The following is a 24,860-nucleotide window of genomic DNA, read 5'->3' as shown; positions in this document are numbered from 1 at the left end:
ATAAAAAAGAAGTTACTGATTTCAAAGAAGGACACAATTGGTGCTTCAGGTTCATGAAACGGAATGAATTTTATGGTGAATAAAACTTGACTTCAGTAACTTTATGTAATACATCTTTTTTCAAATTTCGGGCCCCAAAATGAAGGTGCGTCTTATGCATGGTAGCATCTTATACATGGGGAAATATGGTATAGTAATGGAATAGCTTTCTTCCCTTTAAGATTTGTCACACAAATAGTTTTGTGTAAAAATGAAAATTACAATTTCTCTTAACAGCTGTGACATCTTATGAAGATCTTGGACTCTTTGCATTTGGATTACCTGGAAAGGTAACTTTTTCTTCCTTGCTTTGTCCAAAATCCAGAGAGGCATATTTCCCTTATACTTCTAGTTAAAAGAGACAAATATATATACTTAGAGAAAAAATAGAGGAATGAAAGTAAACTAAAGACAGAATGATGGGAACAGGAAGTGAAGGAGAAGCAATCTCTCTCTACGTCCTTCCTAAAAATACATCAATAGATTTAATTCAGCACTTAAACCTTTTAGTATTTTTTGGTAAAGGAGAGCAATGACTTGAATAGTTTTGAAGTATATAGTAACAATGGCTTACTTTAAGTCTTCCTTATTAAATTTGATTATATTCCCTGAGTAAATTCTCATAAAGACAGGAGAATAAAGAAGTACGGAGTTAAAATTACAGCATGACTATTTACAATACTGATAATAATTAGAAGATCATATTATTTGAAAGCTGAACGGTGTTGCAAGATTATCTAGCTATCGCCTCTTTTATAGGTGAGGAAATGAAGACCTAGAGAAATGGAGGGGCTGTTTTTCTACAGTTAACTTAAAGGACTCTAGACCCTAAATCTACAGCAGTATTTCTTGGGCATTCATTTGTGATAGACATCTAAATTAATTTAAGAGGAAACACTGTCTTCTTCCACAGATAATCAGGAGTTAAATATTAGTGTTAGTGCTGTAGTTCTTTTTTATATTTCTGAAGAGCTATCATACTTCTAAAACCTATTTTCATGTTGGTTCCGAACATACTTTTTAAAAAATCTGTTTATATTTTTTGCTTGTTTGTTTTTAATCTAAAAATATATTGTTTTTGTAAATGGCTAAACTAATTTCTAATAAGTAAATCTAGAAGGAAAGATATAGCTATGTAATAGTGTGGACAAGGCCCACCGGGAGTGAAGACAACAGAGACACAGAGACCCGACTCCGGGGACCAGGTTCAGTGACGCAGATCCACTTTATTCAGGAAGTAAGCTAGCTTATATACACAGGTTCAGCCTATAGGGTTTACAGCGTGTTCTTCAAAGCCAATGGCTGAAAAGATCAGGGAGCTGCCTGGTTGGTGCTGAGTCACTTCCTTATAGCGGCGAGCTCCCTGCTGGGTGTGCCTAGGAGGGTTTCAGGTACTGGAGTGTTCTCACAGCATTGCATCAGCCACAGCTGCTAGGAATGCGCTCTGCGCTCTACCTACATAATAGGGGGAAAGACTCTTATTTACATTCAAATTAACTTTGTTCTTAAAGTACAAAAGTGAATGTTTTAATTATGCTATGTTACCTCCAAGTTGGGACCTTATCTTAATAACCTGAAACTTGAGCAAAATGGAGAATAGTTATTTGAGGGTAAAGGGTTTTGTTATTAACCTCTGGTAATAATTTCTGTTTCCTAAAGATCAGAATGTTTGGTAGAATCATGATCAAGTTCCTACATTCAGTTTAACCAAGGAAGAAGAAAATGTCGTTTACATGAGAAAACTCTCCAATTAATTTAATATTCTACAACATGACTCTAAGTCTCATCACTGTTACTTCACTTTGATATTTCCTGCATGCCTTGTATGTCAGCAGGATCTACAAGAGGAGGATGGATTGTTAAGTGTCCCCTTTCCTAAACCTCCAGAATAGTTGCATTATCACTTTAATGTATGCACCTGGTACTTAGCAGGCAGGTACACAGACAGAGGGTACTCTACATAAGAAGTTGTTGTTTGTTTGCTTTTTAAACATTTCCTCTTCATTTCCATAGTTGGGTTGAAACTTCTCCATTTCTTTATTTCCAGATAGAATATGGATATGATATGATACGTGATAGGATAACATCATTCCGAGAACTAAAGAAATGTTCTTTAAACTTTTTAAGGGAGATTTATTAAATTGTCTATAATTTTATTTATTTACTCACAAACAAATAATTATAGAACAAATGCCATATGTCATGCACTGAAGATAGATTAGATAGACAGACAGACTTTCTAGATCTTAAATGCTTAAATTTGGCCCAGAAAACCTAAAAATAACCATCAATAAGTTGATATTACTGCCTTTTGCAATATCTTAATAGGAAAGAAATCCAGTTTTCATGTATGACTGATAATAGGCATCAGTTGCATACAAAAAATAGTGTACAAAAGTTCAAAATAGTCTCTTCACAAATAACTGTGAATTGGGAACTAATTTTTAAATGGGCTGATATGCAAAGTATCCCCCCCCCCAAAAAAAATGTTGGAGTGGCAATTTCCACATCTTAAAAGACATCTCTCCAAATATTCTTGTCATTAGTCCTGCTGTGCAGACTCCAAGGCCTCTGGGTCTCAGCAATTTAGATTGTTTCCAGGATAGGCAAATGCTGTGCTACTGATGGAATTCCTGGTACAGGCAGGTCTGAAGGGCGGTCTGTTCCCAATCCATGTTGGACTGAATGATCCTAGCTTGTTCCCAAAGTACACCGGGGGCGCAGATCCACTAAGATTTGAGTGACTGGAACGCCCAAGTGGAAGCAGAATGTTTATTTCCTCTGAGTACATCTGATTACCAAAATGGATCAAGTACGATCTTGAGCTTCCCAGGAATCTCATTAGAGATCACAAGCTAGCAGCCTGCAGGCTGAACTTAGTCCTCAAGCATATATTTTTTTTGGTTCAATTCCTTTTTATTTTTAACTGATTGCCAATTAAGAGTTTTGAAATGTGGAAAGTGCAATTTCTGACTTTCTTTCGAAAATCAGAAGATCTAGCTGCACTGGATCCACAATGTCATATGCCAGCAACTGACCCGTGAAAGGGGAGGAGTTCATTAATTCTGCACTGCAGTCTTGACAACCTCCTGTTGTCTTATGCTTAACCCCCTTCATATTAATTGAGTTTGAAACTTTGCTAAAGTTTTCTGCTCTAGATTACTATTCCCTGGGACAGGGGTGTTGAAAGCCTTGATGAATGCCAAGCTGATCTAGTCAGAAGACTGTGTCATTTCCTTTCATGTAGTACAGCATTGGCACAGCACACCTCGAGCTGTCTCAGTCTACCTACTAAAGCACTGTGGTAAACCAGCGAAAATGGGGAATGAGACCAGATAGATTCAATTTCAGTTTTTTGTACTTTGATAACCACTGATTACTAGCTTTTTAACACTTTTCATTGTTTAAAAATGACTGCCAAAAAAACTCAAAAGCATTCTTTATAGCAACCATGGAACTATTAAAGAAAGGATTTTTATGTGATGATTATTAGTTTTATGTATTACAAATGGCTGGCAAAATTTATTCTTTCCAATTTCGCTTCTCTCGATTTCTGCATCTGTTTTTTAGTAATAGTTATTGGATTTTAATATAATACTGATCCATTATATTATTTCTCCTTTCATCTTCTAAATACATTTGTTCTTTTATAGGTGCTAGTGGCAGGCACCATAATAATTCAGAATATTGGAGGTAAGCAATTGAAAGTGCGCTGCTCATGCATAGATGTGATGGAAATGATTTCCCCTTTCGGTTTCTGGCCTTACTACAGGTCTAGCTGGGAGCCTGAACTCTCTAGCCCAGGGGTCAGGAACCTATGGCTCGCAAGCCAGATGTGGCTCTTCTGATGGCTGCATCTGGCTCGCAGACAAATCTTTAATAAAAAAAAAATAATAACGTTAAAAATATGAAACATTCTCATGTATTACAATCTATTCATTTCCTACTGCTCATGTTCATGGTTGCAGGTGGCTGGAGCCAATCACAGCTGTCCTCCGGGACAACTCCAAATTTTTATTGGATAATGTGTAATGTACACGGGTTATTGTATGGCTCTCACGGAATTACATTTTAAAATATGTGGCGTTCATGGCTCTCTTAGCCAAAAATTTCCCGACCCCTGCTCTGGAGAAACCCTGTGTGTTGTCCTCATTACTCTTTGGCTGTAGATTTTTGTAGCAGTCCTTCTGTACAATAGTTTCTAAATCAGTTCAGGTAAACCCTTGATTTCAATCTTGCCATTAGGTCTGCAACATACCTCTGAAGCATTGGCTTTCTGTAGTTGTGATAGCGGTGAGGTACTGTTTAGAAAAACTCACCAGGTGATTCTAAAATCATTATCCTCTACTTTTGTCCCAGTCACCCCCACTGGTGCATGCTGCTTTAGTGGGAATGGTGTTACATGAGCTGTGAACAGTTAGGTGTGGACACGCAATGTCCTCTTGTAGCAAAGAAATTAAAAATGACCAAGGGGTTTAAAAAAATAAAGCCAAGACAAATGTTCTCATATTTACGTGTTATCGTGTTCTCATTTAAAAATGATCCCAATATGAAGAACCATATAGAAACAAAAATTAATATTACTTGTGGACAGTTCTACATTTAAATCCAAAATACAGGAATTATGTTTGTATACATTGTAATGAAGTGACATAGTGTTGAACATGCTTTTAACATTGACTGGAGTGCTAAGTAAATGCCATTAGTTTAAAGCAGCAATTTTCAACTGGTGTGCAGCAAGAATCTTTAAAATATGCAGTACCTAAGTATTTAGTCAGGGTAGCTGAACTCTCTTCCCTTAGATTGTCAAATAAAAAAAAATGACAACAGCCAACACAACAATAGCCATTTGGTGTGAATGAATCAAAATTATACTTTTTTTTTGTCAAATTGGCAAAAAATACATTTTTTTGGTGTGCCACAGAATCTTAGCAATTAGTTTATGTGTGCCATGAGGTGAAGAAAGGTGAAAATCAGTGGTTCAAAGGAATATATACAGAAGATTGATATGCACTTTGGGTCTTACACAGACTGTATGATCAGAGGAAAAATGAATATTCTTACATGTAACAGTTCAAAATAATTTAAAGATAACAGCTTTAAGAAATTTCAACTCTCATACTCAAAATCTGACCTATTTAACTTTAAGTGTCATTCAACCTAATTCTATCTCTAATGGGTTGCTTGATCAAGGAAAAAAATTAACTTTCCAACAAGAAATTGTAGTTGTCATTGTTTGAAGATCTTCTTTGGAATAATTTATTTTGTTTTAGCAAATATGTTGCTTGACTGTGCCCTTATCTCTAAAATGAATGTATATTTTGTTATTTTCAATCCCTTATTATCCTCCCTCCCCTGTGTGAGTACTAGGCACCATCACATTTTATTTAGATGAGGTTAAGCTTTATGTTTAGCATTTTATATAGAATTTTCAATCCAAGGATTTGAATCCAAATGTGTGACCTTGGCACAAAATCCCCTGTTGTATTCTCAGTGTCCTTCACCTTCATCTCTAATGTTGTGTGTATTTTATGGAACACCTGCTGTTATTAAAGTTATCTGTGTATGCTTCTTCCCCCACCCCAACTATATTGTGCTTTCCTCCAGGGCAAGGATTATGTCTCATTTCTCTTTGTACTTCTAGAAACTAGCAAATACCTGAGACTTGATAAACCTTTGTTGAACTGAATGGAGCTGAATATGATCTGTATGAGCCATTTCCAAGTACTTTTAAGTGTTCCAGTTATATTTATCAAAAAGAGAAAAGGGGACTGCCAGACTGATTATTAGTTTTAAATATATGAAAAGCTGAATATGAAATACAAAAAAAAAAAAAAAAAAGATACTAGACGAATTCAGTATTGTTCCAGAGAGCAGAGCTGTTCCTGATGGGTCTGCGGTGAGGCTGGTTTGGGTTCATCTGGAATGCCTTTGTAACTAAGCTGTGTAATAATGGGGATGACCTACACGCCTTCAAAAATGCTCCTGATCCCTGAAAACATTCAAACAAAGCTGGTTGGTCATATGTCAGAATGTTCTAGAAAGGATTCCTTCATGGGTGGCAGGAAAAAGATCAGTTTTCCCAGCTCTAAGTTTATTGATTTGCTTGCTTGCTTTATTTTAGAACCTTCTACTAAAAAGTGACTTAGAAACAGAAAAAACTTTAAGGTCCCTCAAATTCAGAAAAGTGGGTAATGCTTATTTAATTTTTAGAAGAATGTCCTCATGATTTTCTTTGCATTGATTTAAAGTTTATTCATTTACACCCCCTAAGTGTTAACCGAAACGTATTTCAGAGCTTTTTGTCTAAATCGGGTATATAGAAATCATTCCCTTGTTTTAATAGAATTGGAAGCTTGCTCTTAGGAGCAGAATACTAGATTGAAAGTTAGATACCTTGAATTCTTCCTACTCCAGTCTCTGCCACTGGGTAGCCATGTGTCTTGGGGAAATTGCTCCCTCAGTCTCTTGGCCTCAGTTTCCTCTTTGTTAAATTGCTGGGGGTAGGATGGGAAACAGGGAGCTTAAGGTCCCTTATTTCAAAATTTGAATTTTAATTTGGCACTTTGGAAGGCATAGTAATTCTTTCAGAGCATTAAAGCGTTTCTGTTACAGGAAAGTTCACTGGAAGGGTTATACTTGGTTCAAAAGATGATTTGTTGTTTTCTCAAGTATCTTTAAAAATCAACAACTATTGCTCTCAGCACTTTCAAAGATGATGTACCTTGTCAGAAAAGGGGTCTCAGTTCTTGGAACTTTAGGGCAGCCGCTGAGCCTCTGAGGTTAATGACTAGGAACTCCAACCTTAAGATATCCTTGATTGCTGTAAGTTGAGTCTGTGGAATTCCTAAAAGTTACCAGACCACGTATTCTTGAGAGGAAACACTTATTTAGGAGGATTGTTAATATATTGTGTTTATGACTTATTTAATGTTATTTTTTCAGAACAGATTTTGACTTTTTTCCTACTACTTGGAAATGCGTTGGATATTTATAACATGATATAAAGTATATAGCATCATACTGAATTCTTAAACTTCTTACATGCCAACTGCATATAGTGTAATTCAGATAGCTTTTTTTTTTTTTTTTTTTGTATTTTTCTGAAGCTGGAAATGGGGAGAGACAGTCAGACAGACTCCCGCAGCGCCAGAACCGGGATCCACCCGGCACGCCCACCAGGGGCGACGCTCTGCCCACCAGGGGTCGCTCTGTCGCGACCAGAGCCACTCTAGCGCCTGGGGCAGAGGCCAAGGAGCCATCCCTAGCGCCCGGGCCATCTTTGCTCCAATGGAGCCTTGGCTGCGGGAGGGGAAGAGAGAGACAGAGAGGAAGGAGGGGGGGTGGGGGGTGGAGAAGCAAATGGGCGCTTCCCCTATGTGCCCTGGCCGGGAATCGAACCCGGGTCCCCCGCACGCCAGGCCGACGCTCTACCACTGAGCCAACCGGCCAGGGCCATTCAGATAGCATTTTTTGAAAGATAGAATATTCTATCATTAATATAAATGGTCTGAGTTTCCACAGTGTTTGTTTAGAACTGAAAAATAATGCAATAGATTCTATCTAGGTCAGGCGAACTACTAGTCACTTTAATTATGCTTACCAGAACCTTTCAAGGTAGACGATATTATCCTCATTTTATAGAGGAAGAGATCAGTACTCAGAGGGATAAGTAACTTGCTTACGTTCACTCCTTAGGCCAGGACTCAGACCTCACTCTGTCTACTTTGAAAGCCGTTATTCTTCCTGCTATGATACAGTAAATGTTTGAAAAGCTATAGAAAGATTAAATGTCGAGGATTTTAAAAACTCCTTGGGGACAGGGACTGTGTTTTCATAACTTGACCTAGTTTCTGGTAGAGGAACTCAATAAATAATATTTGTTGAGTGAACGAGACAGTTTAAAAAGTTCTACTTAAAAGCCCAAGATTTTGCCTCAAAGAGACAATTTTATACCTGATATAAATGATAGAAAGAAACTGAAAGTCCATAGAATGATTTGTAGTTTAAAATTATATAAACATTAAATGGTTGAAGATATTGGGAAGAGTTAGATCTTGGGTAAAATAGAAAATGAGGTATTTTGAAATCGACTGTTTTCAGGTTAGATATTTATGTCTTAGATTAATACTTCCTGACTCTTTTGTTCCTTAACAATTAAACATTTTTCAGTTTTCTTGGGATTCTATGCCCCTGAAACATCTGAGAGAAAAATGGAACAGAAAGACCTTTAAAAGCAAAATGATCATGAATTCAATAATTGTTATGTGGATCTTTAAGTGAAGACATAGTTTATTCCCTAAATCTCTATATTCCGTAAATCTAAGTAACTCGCTCATTCATTTATGTCCTTAGTATTCAGCATGTAGAAAGCAATTGGTAGGTAATATTTATTATAGGAAGAAAGGAAGGAATAAGAGATGGAGGGAGAGGAGGAAAAGCCATTGACCTGGTGTGGTGCTCTTTTAGTGGGAAAAGAAAGTTAATCAATTGAAAAAAGACCACAGAATATATAAGTGAACATATAGTTACTTTAGAAAGGAACCTACTGTCAGAACCTCATAGAAAATCTTCTTTTCCCAAGATCAATCAGGCACTGGGCAATAATGTGTTTTTACAAATTGATTAGGAAAAATCTGTCTTTGAATAATCTCTAAACCAGGGGTCCCCATAGTACGGCCTGCAGGCTGCATGTGGCCCCCAGAGGCCTTTTATCCGTCCCCTGTCGCACTTCCAGAAGGGGCACCTCTTTCATTGGTGGTTAGTGAGAGGAGCACATTGACCATCTCATTAGCCAAAAGCAGGCCCATAGTTCCCATCGAAATACTGGTCAGTTTGTTGATTTAAATTTACTTGTTCTTTATTTTAAATATTGTATTTGTCCCCATTTTGTTTTTTTACTTTAAAATAAGATATGTGCAGTGTGCATAGGGATTTGTTCATAGTTTTTTTTATAGTCCGGCCCTCCAACAGTCTGAGGCACAGTGAACTGGCCCCCTGTGTAAAAAGTTTGGGGACCCCTGCTCTATACTTTCTGATAGAAAAAAAAATGTGACTCACTAAATTTAGTACTTTTATTCTAAGGTTATGGGAATCTTTGCCTTTAGAAAATGGAGAGGATATAGTAAAATTCCACTGAAAAGCAAGTCCTGATCTTTTCCCAAAACTAATGAATTAGGGGCATGAAGTAGGCCGGAGCCCGAGTTAGCCCCCAATTGCCCTTTCCCTCGGGAGCTGGAGTGGCGTTTGCTGAGAGTCATTGCTGCCGGGACCCAGTCAGAAAAGAGATGTCTGGAAGTTTTAATACTTAATGCTGTTACAGGCAAGAGAACTCTGGCCTAGAGTTTGAATTGAGTGTACTGCTAGTATAAGGATTAAGAATTGTAATAGTAAATAAGTATAGGTAATTTCCACATAGTTCCTCTGTGTTGGCATTATGAAAATCTTTTAAAAATCAAGGTAAGTACTCACGTGGTTTCAATTCATTTGAACTCCTGAGATAGACCACCCAGTAGGCTAAAATATCCCTGGAAATCAAATAGTAAACCTCAAATCATCTTTAGTCAAGCTAGAGAAAGTCTTACGAACTATTAACTCTTACAAGGACGTGATAAAAGTGAAGCTAATTGGTGTTATTTCTGGTTTCATATATTGCCCAACTCAAAAGGTGGAAAGGTGAGTGGCTCCTGGGAGTATTTTAAATCCTTATTTTGCTCTTAAAAATATGAACGACCGCTATGGATAGCATGTTCTTTCCTTAGTTCTTGAAAGCCCCAAACCTTTAAAGGAGATTAAACGTTGAATTCTGCTCCATATTGCGAAAGGAAAATAAACAGTAGTAGTCTTACTGAAACCTCTGAAATACTAGAATGACCCAGCCTTTCTAGTCTGGCGCGGATCCCACTAGCCTCCTCGGGCAGCCTCAGTTAACACCACAGTTGGGGAATCGGAGTTTTTAGAGAAACTCAGCAGTTCCTTTATGCATTCAGGCAGCATAGTTACTAAATCTCATTCATAAACAGAAAGGTACGAATAAGGTCATTTTCAGTTGAAAACTAAAAACATTTCAAATTTAAGTATTTTTCAAATTTATGATTTAATATGAGATCATTGAGAATCTATTTTGTCTTTTTTTTTTTTTTTTTTTCATTTTGGTAGGTTAGTGAAGTCTTTTAGAAACACTGGTTTGTATTGTCTCCTGGGAAACCAGGATTGGGTGTGCTGTTACAATGCCATCTGCTGGTAAGATCATCTATAGTCAAACTACAGCTTTATTGAGCTTGAACAATATTGTCCAGAAATTCTAGAAAGCACTGCCTTAGGAAGAGAAGGGAAATTTGGAAGGCGTCTTTTTCACAAGTACTTCCTTTGGCAATATCTACTGGTAGCACATCATTTTAAAATGATTTAGAAAGTAATGCATTTCTCAGTAATAATTTGTATTTAGAGGAGCTTCAGAATGGTAAATATTCTGGTCATTTTTTAAATTCAAATTTAGGATTCTGATAATGATAAAGATATTTATTTTCTAGAGTTATAGGGGAAAAGTTCCTCCATATATTTTCATTTTTATTTGTGCACAAATTAGGGAAATGACATTGTTTACAGGTCATTTTAAGTCCTTTTGAAAAAGAGAAACACTGTGTTTGTGTACTGAGTGGGGATAGACTGTCAGTGGTATCTGAACATTTAGTAGGAATATCAGGTTAATAAGACATGTTGAATATAATAAAATAGTTCCTATCCATGACTAAGAACATGTTTGCAGTAAAATTGAACCTTTCTTAGATGGAAAGGCAAAGTTATTATTTCCTCCTATAGTACTTCTGTTTAGGGCTGGCTGACTAATCCTTTAAGAAGTTGCTGAACTTCCTCCAAGTGCTGAAAACCTAATTCTGTTTTTAGAATAGCTATATGTAATCTTCATATATGTATTTTAAGTGTTTAACAAAAAGGATAATTATTTTTGTAAACTAATGATTTCTTAGGCCCAAACTCCAATTGAGATTGTGTGTGTGTGTGTGTGAGAGAGAGAGAGAAATTTTTTTTTTTTTTTGTATTTTTCTGAAGTGAGAAGCGGGGACGCAGACAAACAGACTCCCTCATGCACCCAACTGGGATTCACCAAGCATGCCCAACAGGGGGCAATGCGCTGCCCATCTGGGCCATTGCTCCATTGCAACTGGAGCCATTCTAGCGCCTGACATGGAGGCCATGGAGCCATCCTCAGCGCCTGGGCCAACTTTGCTCCAGTGGAGCCTTGGCTGCAGGAGGGGAAGAGAGAGAGAGAAAGAAAGGAGAGTGGGAAGGATGGAGAAGCAGTTGGGCGCTTCTCCTGTGTGCCCTGGCTGGGAATCGAACCTGGGACTTCCACACACCCGGCCGACACTCTACTGCTGAGCCAACTGGCCAGGGGAAGAATTTCTTTTTAATTAAAAGAGTACTGGGAAAAATAGTCCATAAAACTACAGGTATTATAGGAAGAAGAATGACTGGTTTTTGTTGTAATTTTTCTTTTCTTTTTTTTTAGATTTTAGTGTATTGTTAATATCTCAAATATGTGTGAATTGGAAACTTTCTTTTCTTAACAACAATAATAGTTGTTGATGAATAGAATCGTAATGGTGGAGTCCTACCAGTGTCCTGGCAGGTAGAACCCCATCATGAAACTCCTTAGCTTGTCTGGAGGATCTCAGACTAATCTCTTCATCAAACCACCTTACTGTCATGAAATGAATTATGCTGAAAATACATTTCAAAGGAAGTGATCATTAGAAGTGTTTTTAAAGTGTCTCCCTGATTTTATTTGTTGTGTAAATAATTTATTTGAACGCAAATGATAAACTGAACATTCAGAAGCAATTCGTTGTTTAAATGCTGATGACAAAAGAAAAAGGAACCATCCCTGGGGGGTGGTCCTTCCTATGCCCTTCCTCTCTCTCCCTTAGCTGTGGCGATTCCTTCCCAGGGCGCCTGCACTTCCCCGGAGCACAGTAGTTAACAGTGCAGATTTCTCAAGCCAGACTGGCTGTTTCCACATGGCTCGCTTGAGCAAGTGACTCCTTTGTGTTTCCATGTCTTCATCTGTGAAATAAATAATATCTACCTCACAGGTTTGTGGTGAAGGTTAAAGGAGGATATAACTTACAGGCCACTTAGAATACTGTCAAGCATATTCTAGGCACCCAGACCCGGCCATGTGTGCTGTTCTCAGCCTTCTCCTGCTGAGCCCTTTGCCCTCTGTTTCTGACATCTCTCCCCTCAACCTCCATGCTGCCAGCTCATGTGTTTCTCTTTATGATTAGACAGCCAATATGAATACCTATCACTTGCTATTGCCTAATCCAATTTTACCCTGTTTTAGTCATTTCTTAATATAAGAGTTGCTTTTCCCACATGGTTTTTGAAGAATACTTTCAACTTCTGTGTTTTGATTAGGTTCACAGATTTTTAAAAATTTTCTTCCCAAGGCAGTTTTTATTAAATGAGTTCTATTATGTTTAAAATGAAGGAGAAAAGAATACCTATTTAGTTAGTGTGGTGAAACAAAATGATTTGTAATGCTTGAATACCTGTCATCAAGGTATGTCTTCCAGCACTAATTCTGGCGTTGGTGGTGTGTAGGCAGACCCACTTAACTAGAGCCCTGGATCTTATGGATGACCCTGTTACAGCTATTAATTTAGAGTACAGTATGGTGTGTCTTGTATTAGGAGTCTGTGCTATGTGCCGATTGATGTCAGCAAAAATCATTGACAAATTCTTGCTTATGACCTGTCTCCAAGATGTCTTTAAACACTTCCTTATGCCGTGAGACAAAAGATATGACAGCTAGCTATTTGATCTATTTAAAAATAATGGATATATGAGCTTTCTTACCGATATTATATCTTTAAAACTTTTCCAGTTTATTTTATTGAGCTGATTATTCTTTTCATGTAAATCTAATTAAGATGCATTTCTAACTTACTGTATATTTTTCTTTCCTTTCTGTATTACATATAACATGTTAAAGTGCTAATCCTTGCATGAAAGTTTACTTGCAGTTAAGAAAAAAGAATTTAAAGCAATCAATGAATAACTAAGGTGCTACAACTATGAGTTGATCCTTCTCATCTCTCTCCCTTCCTGTCTGTCCCTATCTATCTGTCTCTTGCTATTAATAATAATAGTAGAAATAATAATTTAAACAGTGAAGAAGATAGTGTCTTTCTTTGTTCTACTTACCTAGGCAGTAGAGTTTTTCCCCCATCATGAGTTTTGTGGTTCTTTAGCTCTTAAAACAAGCACCGCCATTCTCTAAGAAAGAAGCAGTATTCTGCCTGTTTTATTATATTTATATCTTGTATTCTGAGATCTTTTTTTGAGAGAGAGGCATGTGTTTGGTGAGTTCACATTTCTTGAAATATACATGATTCTCTAGACTGGAATCTGATGAAATAGGACACTTATCCATTTGAAAACCAGAGTTAAGGCTACGACAGAGGATAAAAGTGATCAAATGATTAGCCAGGGGCTAATAGAAATTCTGGGAAGAATGACAGATTGTATATTAGAAAGAAATATGATCTCATATTCATTGAAGCTTTTCACAACTAAAGATCTAAAAGAAATAATAGAAAATTACTGAAAGAGATGAATGTCTGAAACTTTAGAAATACATGTGGTGTTGGATTAATCCAAGCAAGAAAGACTGATGGGCAGATAATAAAGTACATTGTGTAGGAAGTCTGTATTCCTTATTTTCATCTTTTTTTTTTTTTCTGGCAAGATATATGTAAGTAGCTCTAAGCCAGTTTCAGAAAATTCAGTTTATGATTTTCATCATCACACCATATGTATATGATTGTTTGGAACAGATAAAGTATATATTATAAACAGAGACATCAAATCCTTGAGTGGAAGAAATGAAACCTTCCTTCTGTGTCAAAGTGATAGCATTTTTCCTTATGAGAGTATAAACAATATAGAACACATTTTCACACATACAATCAGTTGTAATATCCCATAAGTAAAAGAGTTTGAAGAAACATACTGTACTTCTGCTTAGGAAAAAGCTATACTTCAACAGCTGTGCTTCTGCTGGAAAAAAACAAGCTGGCACAAACTGGAAATTGTGTATACAGTATGTACTGTTTCACTATGAAGAGGTGGTTATTTACTTAACTGTTCTAAATTTTACTTTGCCATAGGTACTTGTTATTTTACTAAAGAGATTGAGAGTGTATGTTTGTGTGTGTAAGTATCGTCTATTTTCATATAAATTTATATACAAACTAGTATATACCCTTTTTTTCTGCAGGGTTAAGTGGTCACATAGCCCTGTAATAATTGTGTGGAAGTTCAGCTACTTGTAAATATGTTGATTGAGAAACACACATTCTTCCTCTTAAACTATTTGAACCTTTTAACCAATTTCCCCCTAGATTTTTGTCATTCATACTTGGCATTCATTTGTGTTCTTAGTTTTTGTAGGTCCAAGGGGAAAGTGAAGTGTTTCCTGAAATATATAGTATATAAGTAGTAAAATTAACGTGCATGCAGAGTATACTCTTTATTCTTCATGGACGTATTCTTATTGGCTCTTTTTCAATATGTACTTAATCTCTGGGGGAAAGAGAGATTATTACTCTGTTAAGTTGAAGTTCTGACTCCAAATCCTCTGGGTTTTTATATAATTAAGCATTTAAGCTTAAACTCAAGTATTTACATATAAATGAGTTATGTATTCTGTAATTATAGTGAAACATTTCCTAGTATGTGATAGGCAGTTTATAGGATTTGTTTTTTTGGCCCTTTTTAAAAAATAGTTATATCAGAAATAAGATCATTATTGCAGTGCTTTGAAAGCTACTTTTTTCTTAGATCCTGTTGGATAAAAGGTGAGAAATAATGCTAGATTCAAGTTTTGATTACATAATACAGATGAGCCCTGTTAATAAAATAGAATAAAAGTTCTAAGTTTTGTCCTTTTCATATGCTTAATGATTTCCATTGAAAATGTAACTCATTGGCATTTGTTTTTGTTTTCTTATAACATGTCCATAATGTGTGTGGATGTCAGTGAGAGAGAGAGAGAGAGAGAGAGAGAGAGAGAGAGAGAGTGTGTGTGTGTGTGTGTGTAGGGGAGCAGAGAAAGGGCAAGAGAGAGAGTGAGACTTCTAAGGGGAGATCTCTCTCTAGTAAGAAAGAACAAATTATCTAAGGTATTGGCCATATTATACTCTTGCTTCTCTATCAGTTATTGCTGAACTAACCCTAATGCCTTAGACGGGGGTGACATAACATATAAGAAGTTTTATAAAACTTCAACCAAAATTCTGTTATACATGGCCTATAATCAAGACCGTTTCTCTTCCCAGAATGATGATTTGCCTTGGACTTGAAATGTAAACAAAGGATACTTAATGAGCTACTTATCTCCATTCCTGGTTCTCTCTCTCTCTCTCTCTCACACACACACACACACACACACACACACACACACATCTTTGAAGACAGTGCAGTATTACTACTCTTCCATGTATTGTCATAGTCCTAATGGATATCAGTTCTTCTGGATAAATTATTCTTTAAATGGTTAAAAGTTATAGAATTCTAATGGAAATTCTTTTTATTCTTTTTGCAGCTATGTCATCTTATCTTTTAATTATTAAAACTGAGCTTCCTACTGTTATTTCAGAATTTTTGTCTGGAGACTATAATGGGTAAGAAAAAATATTTCACATTGTATCCATTTACTTATTAATTCAATAAGTATTTACTAAGCTAATGGTCAGTAAAACAAGCAAAATCCCTGCCCTCAAAGCACTTACACATTAGGCAGGGGCAGAGTAGCAATGAAGAAAAGAGTAGATGTTTGTTGATCCATTATGTACAAAGCACTGTGCTATGAACTCTCTGAAATGCCAGGTGTAATCCTTGCAGTCTTGCAGGACAGGTATGAGCTAGATCTTGGAGAAGAGTAAAGTAGAAATTTCTAGAGATATGTGAGATTGGGGTGGGGAATGGGGGAAGGCTGAAAGTACTAATAACTAAGGTCAACAAAGGATGGAGCGGATAACACTGCTGTCACTTTTCAGGCAACCCTAGTGATAAAGGTGAACTACATTGATCAAGTTACAGCCATATTTGTGTGAGATTTCTATAAGAAAGCATAATTTAAATAAAAAAATCAAAGGCCCTGGCCGGTTGACTCACTGGTAGAGCATCGGCCTGGTGTGCGGGAGTCCCAGGTTCGATTCCCAGCCAGGGCACACAGGAGAGGCGCCCATCTGCTTCTCCACCCCTCCCCCTCTCCTTCCTCTCTGTCTCTCTCTTCCCCTCCCACAGCCAAGGCTCCGTTAGAGCAAAGATGGCCCGGGCCCTGGGGATGGCTCCTTGGCCTCTGCCCAGGCACTAGAGTGGCTCTGGTCGCGGCAGAGTGACGCTCCCGGAGGGGCAGAGCGTCGCCCCTGGTGGGGTGTGGGGTGGATCCCAGTCGGGCACATGCGGGAGTCTGTCTGACTGTCTCTCCCCATTTCCAGCTTCAGAAAAATACGAGAAAAAAAAATTATACAGGCGTCAGGTGCACAGCCCCACAAAGCATCACCTGTACATTGCACTGTGTGTTCCCCACCCCAAGTCAGGTCTCCTTCCATCGCCTGCATCCCCCTCTGACCCTCCACCACCTGCCCAGCACCCTGGGACAGTTACCACCCTGTCGTTGTGTCCGTTCATGAGTCTTTTCTCTTCTAAAAACTACTGACTCATTTCTTTTAATAGGGAAAAACAATTAATTATACTTTTCCTTTCACTACGTAGAACAAGAAATTTTGAGAAAAATAAACTTGAAAAGACAGACTGATTTCTTTTGTCATCAGGTTATTTCACATAATTTCTAAACTACAAGACAAAAACCTGTCAGACTTTTAGAATTAAATATTTTGTTGTTTTGCTCCAATATTTGAACTTGTTCTGGATTAAAGGGCAAGTTTTCAAAATTTAGTTTTTAGCTTTTACAACTTGACTTTCATGAAAGAGTTCTACTTAGTTAACTGCAAATACATATCATATTTATAAGGAAAGTATAGTATACTTTATTTTTTCATTGAATTTATTGGAGTGACATTACTTAATAAAAAATAGTATAGACTTTAAATCTAACTAAGAACCATTCAGAACATGTAGTTGAAGAATGTTAGGTAGGGCCCTGGCCGGATGGCTCAGTTGGTAGAGCATCGTCCTGAAGCACTTAGGTTGCCAGTTCAGTCCCTGGTCAGGGCACATACAAGAACAGATCGATGTTCCTCTCTCTCTTACTCTCTCTTACTCTTTTCCTCCCTCTCCCTGCCTCTCTTGCTAAAATCAATAAATATTAAAAAATAAAAATGTAGGTAATAGTACTTAATGATTTTTCATTATCAGAAGAACCTTTATACAGTACTTTATAGTTCACAAGGTTTCCACAATCATTATCACATTTGGTGGTCATAAGTACTTTATTTTATCTGCAGCTTTATATAGTTAATTTTAATTTTTATGCTCTTAGTTTGATAAATAATTCCTATAAGAAATAGCTACGGGAAAATAATGTATTTTGCTTGCAGCAAAGATATTGTAGACAACTGCTATTACTCAAAAAGTTCTATGTGATGAAGTTTTTTTATAATTCAGAGCTAAGAACTCAAGGCGATATGAGGTAAAATAAAAAACATTAAACTAAGAGTAAGGAGTTGTGTGTCCTTATCCATTTCATATTCAGTAACCTTAGGAAATTAGTTTAACTTCTTTTCTTTGTAGAACTTAATTTTGAGCCTTAGGTTTCTTCACCTGCCTTAATGGGGGTGTCAGTATTGCCTTTTTAACAAAGTTGCTAGGGTGAACAAATAAAATATATATACACGTGCTTTGGTAAGCTGATAGTGTAGTGTAAATGTGCAGAATTAAGAAATTCCATAATGTTGTATGTCAATTATCCCTCAATAAAGAAAAGAAATTCCAATAATAACTCTATTAAAGATTTTTTTTTTCTTATTTGCTCTACTTGCCAGGAAAATCAGACTCAAATCTGAATGTTTTGCATAAACTATGTTAATCCTAATAGTTGTCACATGTATGTGTTTTTCCTTTTTTTGGTCCTGAATCTGGTCACTTCTATTTATATTTTTTTATTGTCAAATGTGCTTGTGGAAAGGGGAGGGATAAAAATACGTATAAAATTTTAGAAATAATTAAGGTAGTATGTGGCAGAACTGTTATTAAAACTTTTTCTTTCTCTAAAAGTGATACTTTTACCATAATTTTATTTTCAATCAATTGCCATTTACTTTTTTTTTTTTTTGGCTTGCTTAAAAATATAAAAATTAACTTCCATCTCACTTACGTTAGTAGAAAATTGATAACAATGTTATTTTAACGTCACATGTGGATTTTTAAAATTATATACTTCCAAACACAGGCCAATTTGCATCATCTCTTTCACAGTATTTTAAAATTGCACACTTTTCACTGCCTTGTGTTTTTTTTAATTGGATCTATTGAGGTGACACTGGTTAATAAAATCATATAGGTTTCAAGTGTATCATTCTGTAACACATCATGTTTACCACTGTGTGGTCACCACCACAAATCAGGTCTCCCTCCATCTCCATTTACCCCCCCTCCCCCGTACCCTCTTCTGCCTCTGCTCCCCACCCACTCCTCCCCCCATAATCACCGCGCTGTTCTCTGTTATCTAGGAATTTTATTTTTCTGTGCTTAATCTCTTCATCTTTTTCACCCAGCCCACTAGAGCCCCTCCCCTCATAATCTAATATATATTGACTCATTTTGGATTTCAGAGTTTTGAAAAAAACTAGTAAGTTACTAATTATATTGGTTAGAATGCAAATAAATCATTCATCAGTCTTTAAAACTTAATGCTGTAAACTAATTAAGAAACAAATGTTATGGTAATTTACTTAACTCTCTAGGGCAGTTTATTTCTGGGTAGAGTTACATAGCAATATTTGTTTTATTAGATGAATATGATATCAATGTGCTTTTATTTTAGAGTTGGATATTTAGTGACTTGCAGTTAGGATCTTTTAGTTGTGCTTATTTTCTAGGTTAGCTGTGAGATTTGATGTACCTTTGTGAAACATAAACCTTTACAAAGGTATTAAAAAGAAACTTTATGTTCATAATATTCTAATTTCAAAGATTACTATCAGAAGTCAGAAGCTATAATACTTCTACCACACTTTTATGAGACATCTATAGTTTTTATAGAGTAACTTATATTTTAAAAATCTATGGCTGTTAAAATTTGGAAGCTCTCTGTTAACATTTAAAGATCTTGTCAGGGGAATATGATTGACACAATTAAGTTGTCCTGCATTTGAGTTACAAAATTGATATGGGATGTGAGTAAGATCCTAATTCAGAACATATGATAGTCTTGTTCCATTCCATTCAAGAATGAAATTAAAGCAACTTATAAATAAATCTGGTTTTCATTAAAATATGGGGAAAAAATGTCTACATGCCAAGCATTTGAAATACAACTTAGGATTTATACTCTATATTTCATACTTGGAACATTTTTATCATATAAGATTAAATCCACAGATCAAACAAGTTTTCTAGGAAGTATAAAACTTTTTACTCTAATTCTATTAGCTTACAGAGAATATATGTTTATATCACAGTAGGAAAACAGGGGTTCTGTTAGATAATTCTTTCTTCCCCCCCTTAGGAAAAAAATTAAGATTAGTATATTCTTCTAAACTCTTGGTTTATAAAAGTTATGTACTTAATATGTACTTTTTGAGATTTCTTTTTTACTGCTTTGTGTTTTATAAGTTTAATCACTTCTGTGCTTTGGAAATGCCCATTGCCAAACACATTTCATGACATGCATGTGAAAAGTACCTGTACTGTGTGCACTACTGTGCCTTTATTATTAATATAACTTAATAAGGATAAGAAATGATTCATAATAACCAGTAGCCAAGAAGGGAGAAAGGATGAAATGAAATATTTTGAATAAAGTTTTTTTTTAAATATATATTAGGAATTTAAAGTCAACCTAGTAAAGTGTAGGGTAAGAAAAAACAAAAAACACAATCTTGAGAGAAAGGAGGCAGCATCTGGAAAATGCTGTAAACTCAGAGTGTTCAAGAGTGGAGAGTATTTCTTTTTTCTTTTTTCTTTTTTTTAAATATTTTATTTATTGATTTTTAGAGAGAGAGGAGTGAAAGAGAGAGAGAGAGAGACAGAGAGAAGAGGGAAGAGCAAGAAGCATCAACTCCCATATGTGCCTTGACCAGGCAAGCCCAAGGTTTCGAACTGGCGACCTCAGTGTTCCGGTCGACGCTTTATCCCACTGCGCCAATTTGCTTCTATCACTAAGGTCATCATCTTTTTTCTTTTTTTTTTTTTTTTTTTTTTTTTTTTTTTCCATTTTTCCGAAGCTGGAAATGGGGAGGCAGGCAGACAGACTCCCGCATGCGCCTGACCGGGATCCATCCGGCATGCCCACCAGGGGGCGATGCTCTGCCCCTCTGGGGTGCCGCTCTGTTGCGACCAGAGCCACTCTAGCGCCTGGGGCAGAGGCCAAGGAGCCATCCCCAGCGCCCGGGCGATCTTTTTTCCAGTGGAGCCTTGGCTGCGGGAGGGGAAGAGAGAGACAGAGAGGAAGGAGAGGGGGAGGGGTGGAGAAGCAGATGGGCGCGTCTCCTGTGTGCCCTGACCGGGAATTGAACCCGGGACTCCTGCACGCCAGGCCGACGCTCTACCACTGAGCCAACTGGCCAGAGCCATCATCTTTTTTTTTTTTTTTTTTTTTTTTTTGCTGATTCTGCTGACACGTGACATGAAGTTGAACCAGGTGATTGCCATGACCCTGGTTCTGAGTTACTGCTGGGAGGAGCTGAAGTTATCTTTGGACCCAGAGCTCCGTGCTTCAGGCAGTCCCGTGGCTTCTAGGAACAGGACTGAAATTGTGTTTTGAAATAGTATAAAATACTAAGATGCTTTCTAATATAAGTATAAAGTATAATATAATAAGTTATAAAGTTCAGGATTTCAAAAGCGTTTCTTTATTCTTACACAAGAGAAAAGAGTCTGGCCCTGAGGATTATTGCGCTCCCTTCACAAGTCTACCTTCATGACAGCAGGGCCAGCAGAACGAACAGACGGAATCTGCTTTGGTGCTCCTCTGGGCCTTCCTTCTCCTGGCGCTGCAACTGTCTGGGCTTGAGACTGAGTCCCAGAGGAAGCAGATTTCAGGCATAGAGCCTGGGCTTTTTGCCAGCTTACTATGTTTAGTTGCCAGGTGTTCCTCAGTAAGGGGTATTTTGAAGTTCCCATTCTGATACATACCTATTTAAGACTGTCTAGAAGATGAACATGCCAAGTATCAGTTTGGATTGTTAGTAAGTGTTCTCTCTTAGGACCTCCTGCATACCAGGATCTGAGGGGCATGTGGAAATGCAGAGAGCACAGCTTCAACTCCATTACATCTAGGAATACTTGTACATAGATTTTAGTTTCTGGCACATACATTATCTTTTTTTAAAACTGAATTTATTGGGGTGACACTGGTTAAACATAAGTACGCAGGTTTCAGGTGCCCAGTTGTACAACACACCTCTGTACTGGCACATGCATTTTCTGAAGACATGAATTAGGGTGGAGAGGGGAAAGTTGTGATCATGGTGCTATTTCTGCTGTTACTCCTTCTCTTGTTCTGTTAAAGGGGAAGTTGTCAGCACCTAATAGTACCTATTAGAGAGCGGAAGAGTGCGGACGTCGGAGAGGTAGAGGAGGGTAAAGGAGAGATAAATGGTGATGGACTGGAGACTTGACTTAGGGGTGAACACACAGTACAATGTATGGATGTGTTATAGAATTGCGCATCTGAAACCCATATAATTTTGTTGACCAGTGTCACCCACTGTGTGACATTGAATAAATTCAATGAAAAAGAAAAAAATAATGATAATAATAAAAAATACATTAGAGAGGGACTTCATCATACACCAGGGAGTAAATAAATACAATGAATGAACCATAGAGTCCATGTTAGAAGCCAGGGGTCAAAACCATGCAGAAGAAAACCTTTTAAAAAATAATTTTTCCTTCTTTTTTTCTTTCTTTCATTCGTTCTTTCTTAATTGAGATATAATTGACATATTGACATTGTGTAAGTTTAAAGTGTACAATGTGTTGACTTGATACACTTACATACTGCACTATGATTACCACAGTGTTGTTATCTAACACCTCCATCATGTTACATAGTTATCATTCTTTTTTGTAGTGAGAACTTTAAGAGTCTTAGCAACTTTAAAGTATATAATGTAGTACTGTTAAGTACATGTAATCACAATGTTGTGTATTAGATCCTCAGAACTTATTCATCCTCTAACTGCAAGTTTGTATTTTTTAGACCAGCATCATCTCAGTTTCCCTAACCTCCAGCCTCTAGTATCCACCATTCTTCTCTGTTTCCACTAGTTAGGATGTTTTAGATTTAATATATAAATGATATGTAATATTTCTTTTTTTCTGTCTGTTTTATCTCTCTCGGTATAATATCCTCAAGGTCTATCCATGTTGTTACAAGTGACAGGATTTCCTTCTTTCTCCTGACTGAATAACATTTCATTTTCAACATCACATTTTCTTTATACACTCACCATTGACAGACCCTTTGGTTGTTTCCATAGTGTGGCTACTGTGAGTAATGCTGTAATAAACAAGGGAGTGCAGATATCTCTTCAGGATCCTATTTTCATTTCCTTTGGACATATGCCCAGAAGTGGGATTGCTGGGTCATATGGTAGTTCAATTTTTAGTTTTTTGAGGAACCTTTATACTATTTTCCACAATGGCTGAACCAATTTACATTCCCAACAATACTACACACGGGTCTCTTTTCCACATTTATATCTTGTCTTTTTGATGATTCTCATTCTAACAGGTTGAAAATGTTATCCCAGTGTGGTTTTGATTTGCATTTCCCTAATGATGAGCATCCTTTCATGTACCCATTGGCCATTGGTGTGTTTACTTTGGAAAATCATTATTTTCTCTTCCCATTTTTTAAAACAGATTTTTAATTTTTTTGCTATTGAGTTGTATGGGTTCTTTATATATTTTGGCTATTAAATCCTTATCAGTTATATGGTTTGCAAGTATTTTCTCCCATTCTGTAGATTGCCTCTTTTTTGTTGTTGTTTCTTTTGCTGTACAGAAGGTTTTTAGTTTGACGTAGTCCCACTTATTTTTGCTTTTGTTGCTTATGCTTTTGGTGATACGATTGCCAAGACCCACATCAAGGAATTTTTCCCTTATATTTTCTTCTAGAAGTCTTATGGTTTCAGCTCTTGCACTTAAGTCATAAATCCATTTTGGAGATTATTTTCGTGAGTGGGTGAGATAGGAGTACGATTTCATCTTTCTGTATGTGGCTAACTAATTTTCCCAGCACCATTTACTGAAGAGGCTTCTTTCCCCTTTGAGTATTCTTGGCTCCCTTGTCAAGGTGTTCTTGATGCTGTTGTAAGTGGGATTATTTTCTTTATTTCTTTTTCAGATATTTCATTGTTAATATAAAGAAACACAACTGATTTCTCTATGTTGATTTTGTGCTCTGAAACTTTACTAAATTTGTTTATTAGTTTTAATAGTTTTTGGATTGAGTCTTTAGGTTTTTCTATATATAAGATTATATGATCTGCAAATAAAAACAGATTTATTTACTTTTTCCTTTCTCATTTGGATGCCTTTTACTTCTTTATCTTGCCTGATGGCTTTAGTTGGACTTTCAGTACTCTGTTGAATAAGAGTGGTGAGAGTGGGCACCCCGTCTTGTTCCTGAGCTTAGAGAAAAAGATTTCAGCCTTTCACTGTTGAGTGTGATCTGAGCTGTGGGTTTGTTGTATATGACCTTTATTGTGTTGAGATATGTATCTTCTATACCCAAGTTGTTGAGGAGTTTTATCATGACAGGATGTTGTATTTTGTCAAATGCTTTTTCTGCATCTATTGATGTGATCATATGATATTTAACTTTCATTCTATTAATGTGCTGTATCACATTTATTGATTTATATATGTTGAACATCACTTTCATCCCAGGGGTAAATCCTACTTGATCAAGTTGTATGAGCTTTTTAATGTGCTATTGAATCTGGTTTGCTAATATTAGTTGACAATTTTTGCATCTATATTTATCAGGCATATTGGTCTGTAATTTTCTTTTTTGTGTGTGTGTGATATCCTTATCTGGATTGGTATTGAAAGGGTTCCCCACCCTTCAAATTTTTTGGAAGAGTTTGAAATGGATTAGCCTAAATTTTTAAAATGTTTGGTATAATTCACCAGTAAAACCATCTTGTCCTGGGCTTTTCTCTTTTGGGAGGTTTATGATTACTGATTCAGTTGCCTTATTTATTATTGGTCTGTTCATATATTTTATTTCTTCAGGATTCAGTATTGGCATGTTGTATAATATGTTTCTAGGAATTTATCCATTTTATTAACATCACATGGCAGTGGGACGCTTTGGTTACCTGATGGAGAAAGAGGATGAATTATTGATAACTAGGAATTAGAGCATCTACCAAATTATCTGAAAACTAATCTCTCTTGTCTTGATGTTTCCAGCTCCCATATTAACATGAATTTTATTTTGTTATTATTGTGCATGTATATATATGAATATGTTTCAGTGTAAAAATGACAGCTTTATTACAGAAAATTTAGAAAAGAGAGCAAATAAAAATTATACAGACTATCATCTCTTACCTAACCCCTGCTGTATTTCAATTTTCTTTGAATTTTCCTTGAAA

The 24,860-nt window shown here is 36.5% G+C and overlaps 1 protein-coding gene across 2 annotated transcripts in view; it reads left to right on the top strand.

Annotated features, from left to right (window-relative positions):
- Positions 1-24,860, top strand: part of SLC38A6 (solute carrier family 38 member 6) — an 85,820-nt gene that overhangs the window by 39,955 nt on the left and 21,005 nt on the right. For both annotated transcript variants that reach the window (XM_066276025.1, XM_066276026.1), the window contains exons 4-6: positions 277-329; positions 3,693-3,732; positions 15,668-15,746. In XM_066276025.1, coding sequence (XP_066132122.1) covers positions 277-329; positions 3,693-3,732; positions 15,668-15,746 — 172 coding nt within the window. The remainder of the gene's footprint in view (positions 1-276; positions 330-3,692; positions 3,733-15,667; positions 15,747-24,860) is intronic.

Source organism: Saccopteryx bilineata, chromosome 4, assembly GCF_036850765.1.
Source record: "Saccopteryx bilineata isolate mSacBil1 chromosome 4, mSacBil1_pri_phased_curated, whole genome shotgun sequence".
Classification (NCBI taxonomy): domain Eukaryota; kingdom Metazoa; phylum Chordata; class Mammalia; order Chiroptera; family Emballonuridae; genus Saccopteryx; species Saccopteryx bilineata.
The sequence above is the reverse complement of the archived record's forward strand: the minus strand, read 5'-3'. Positions and strand labels throughout refer to the sequence as shown.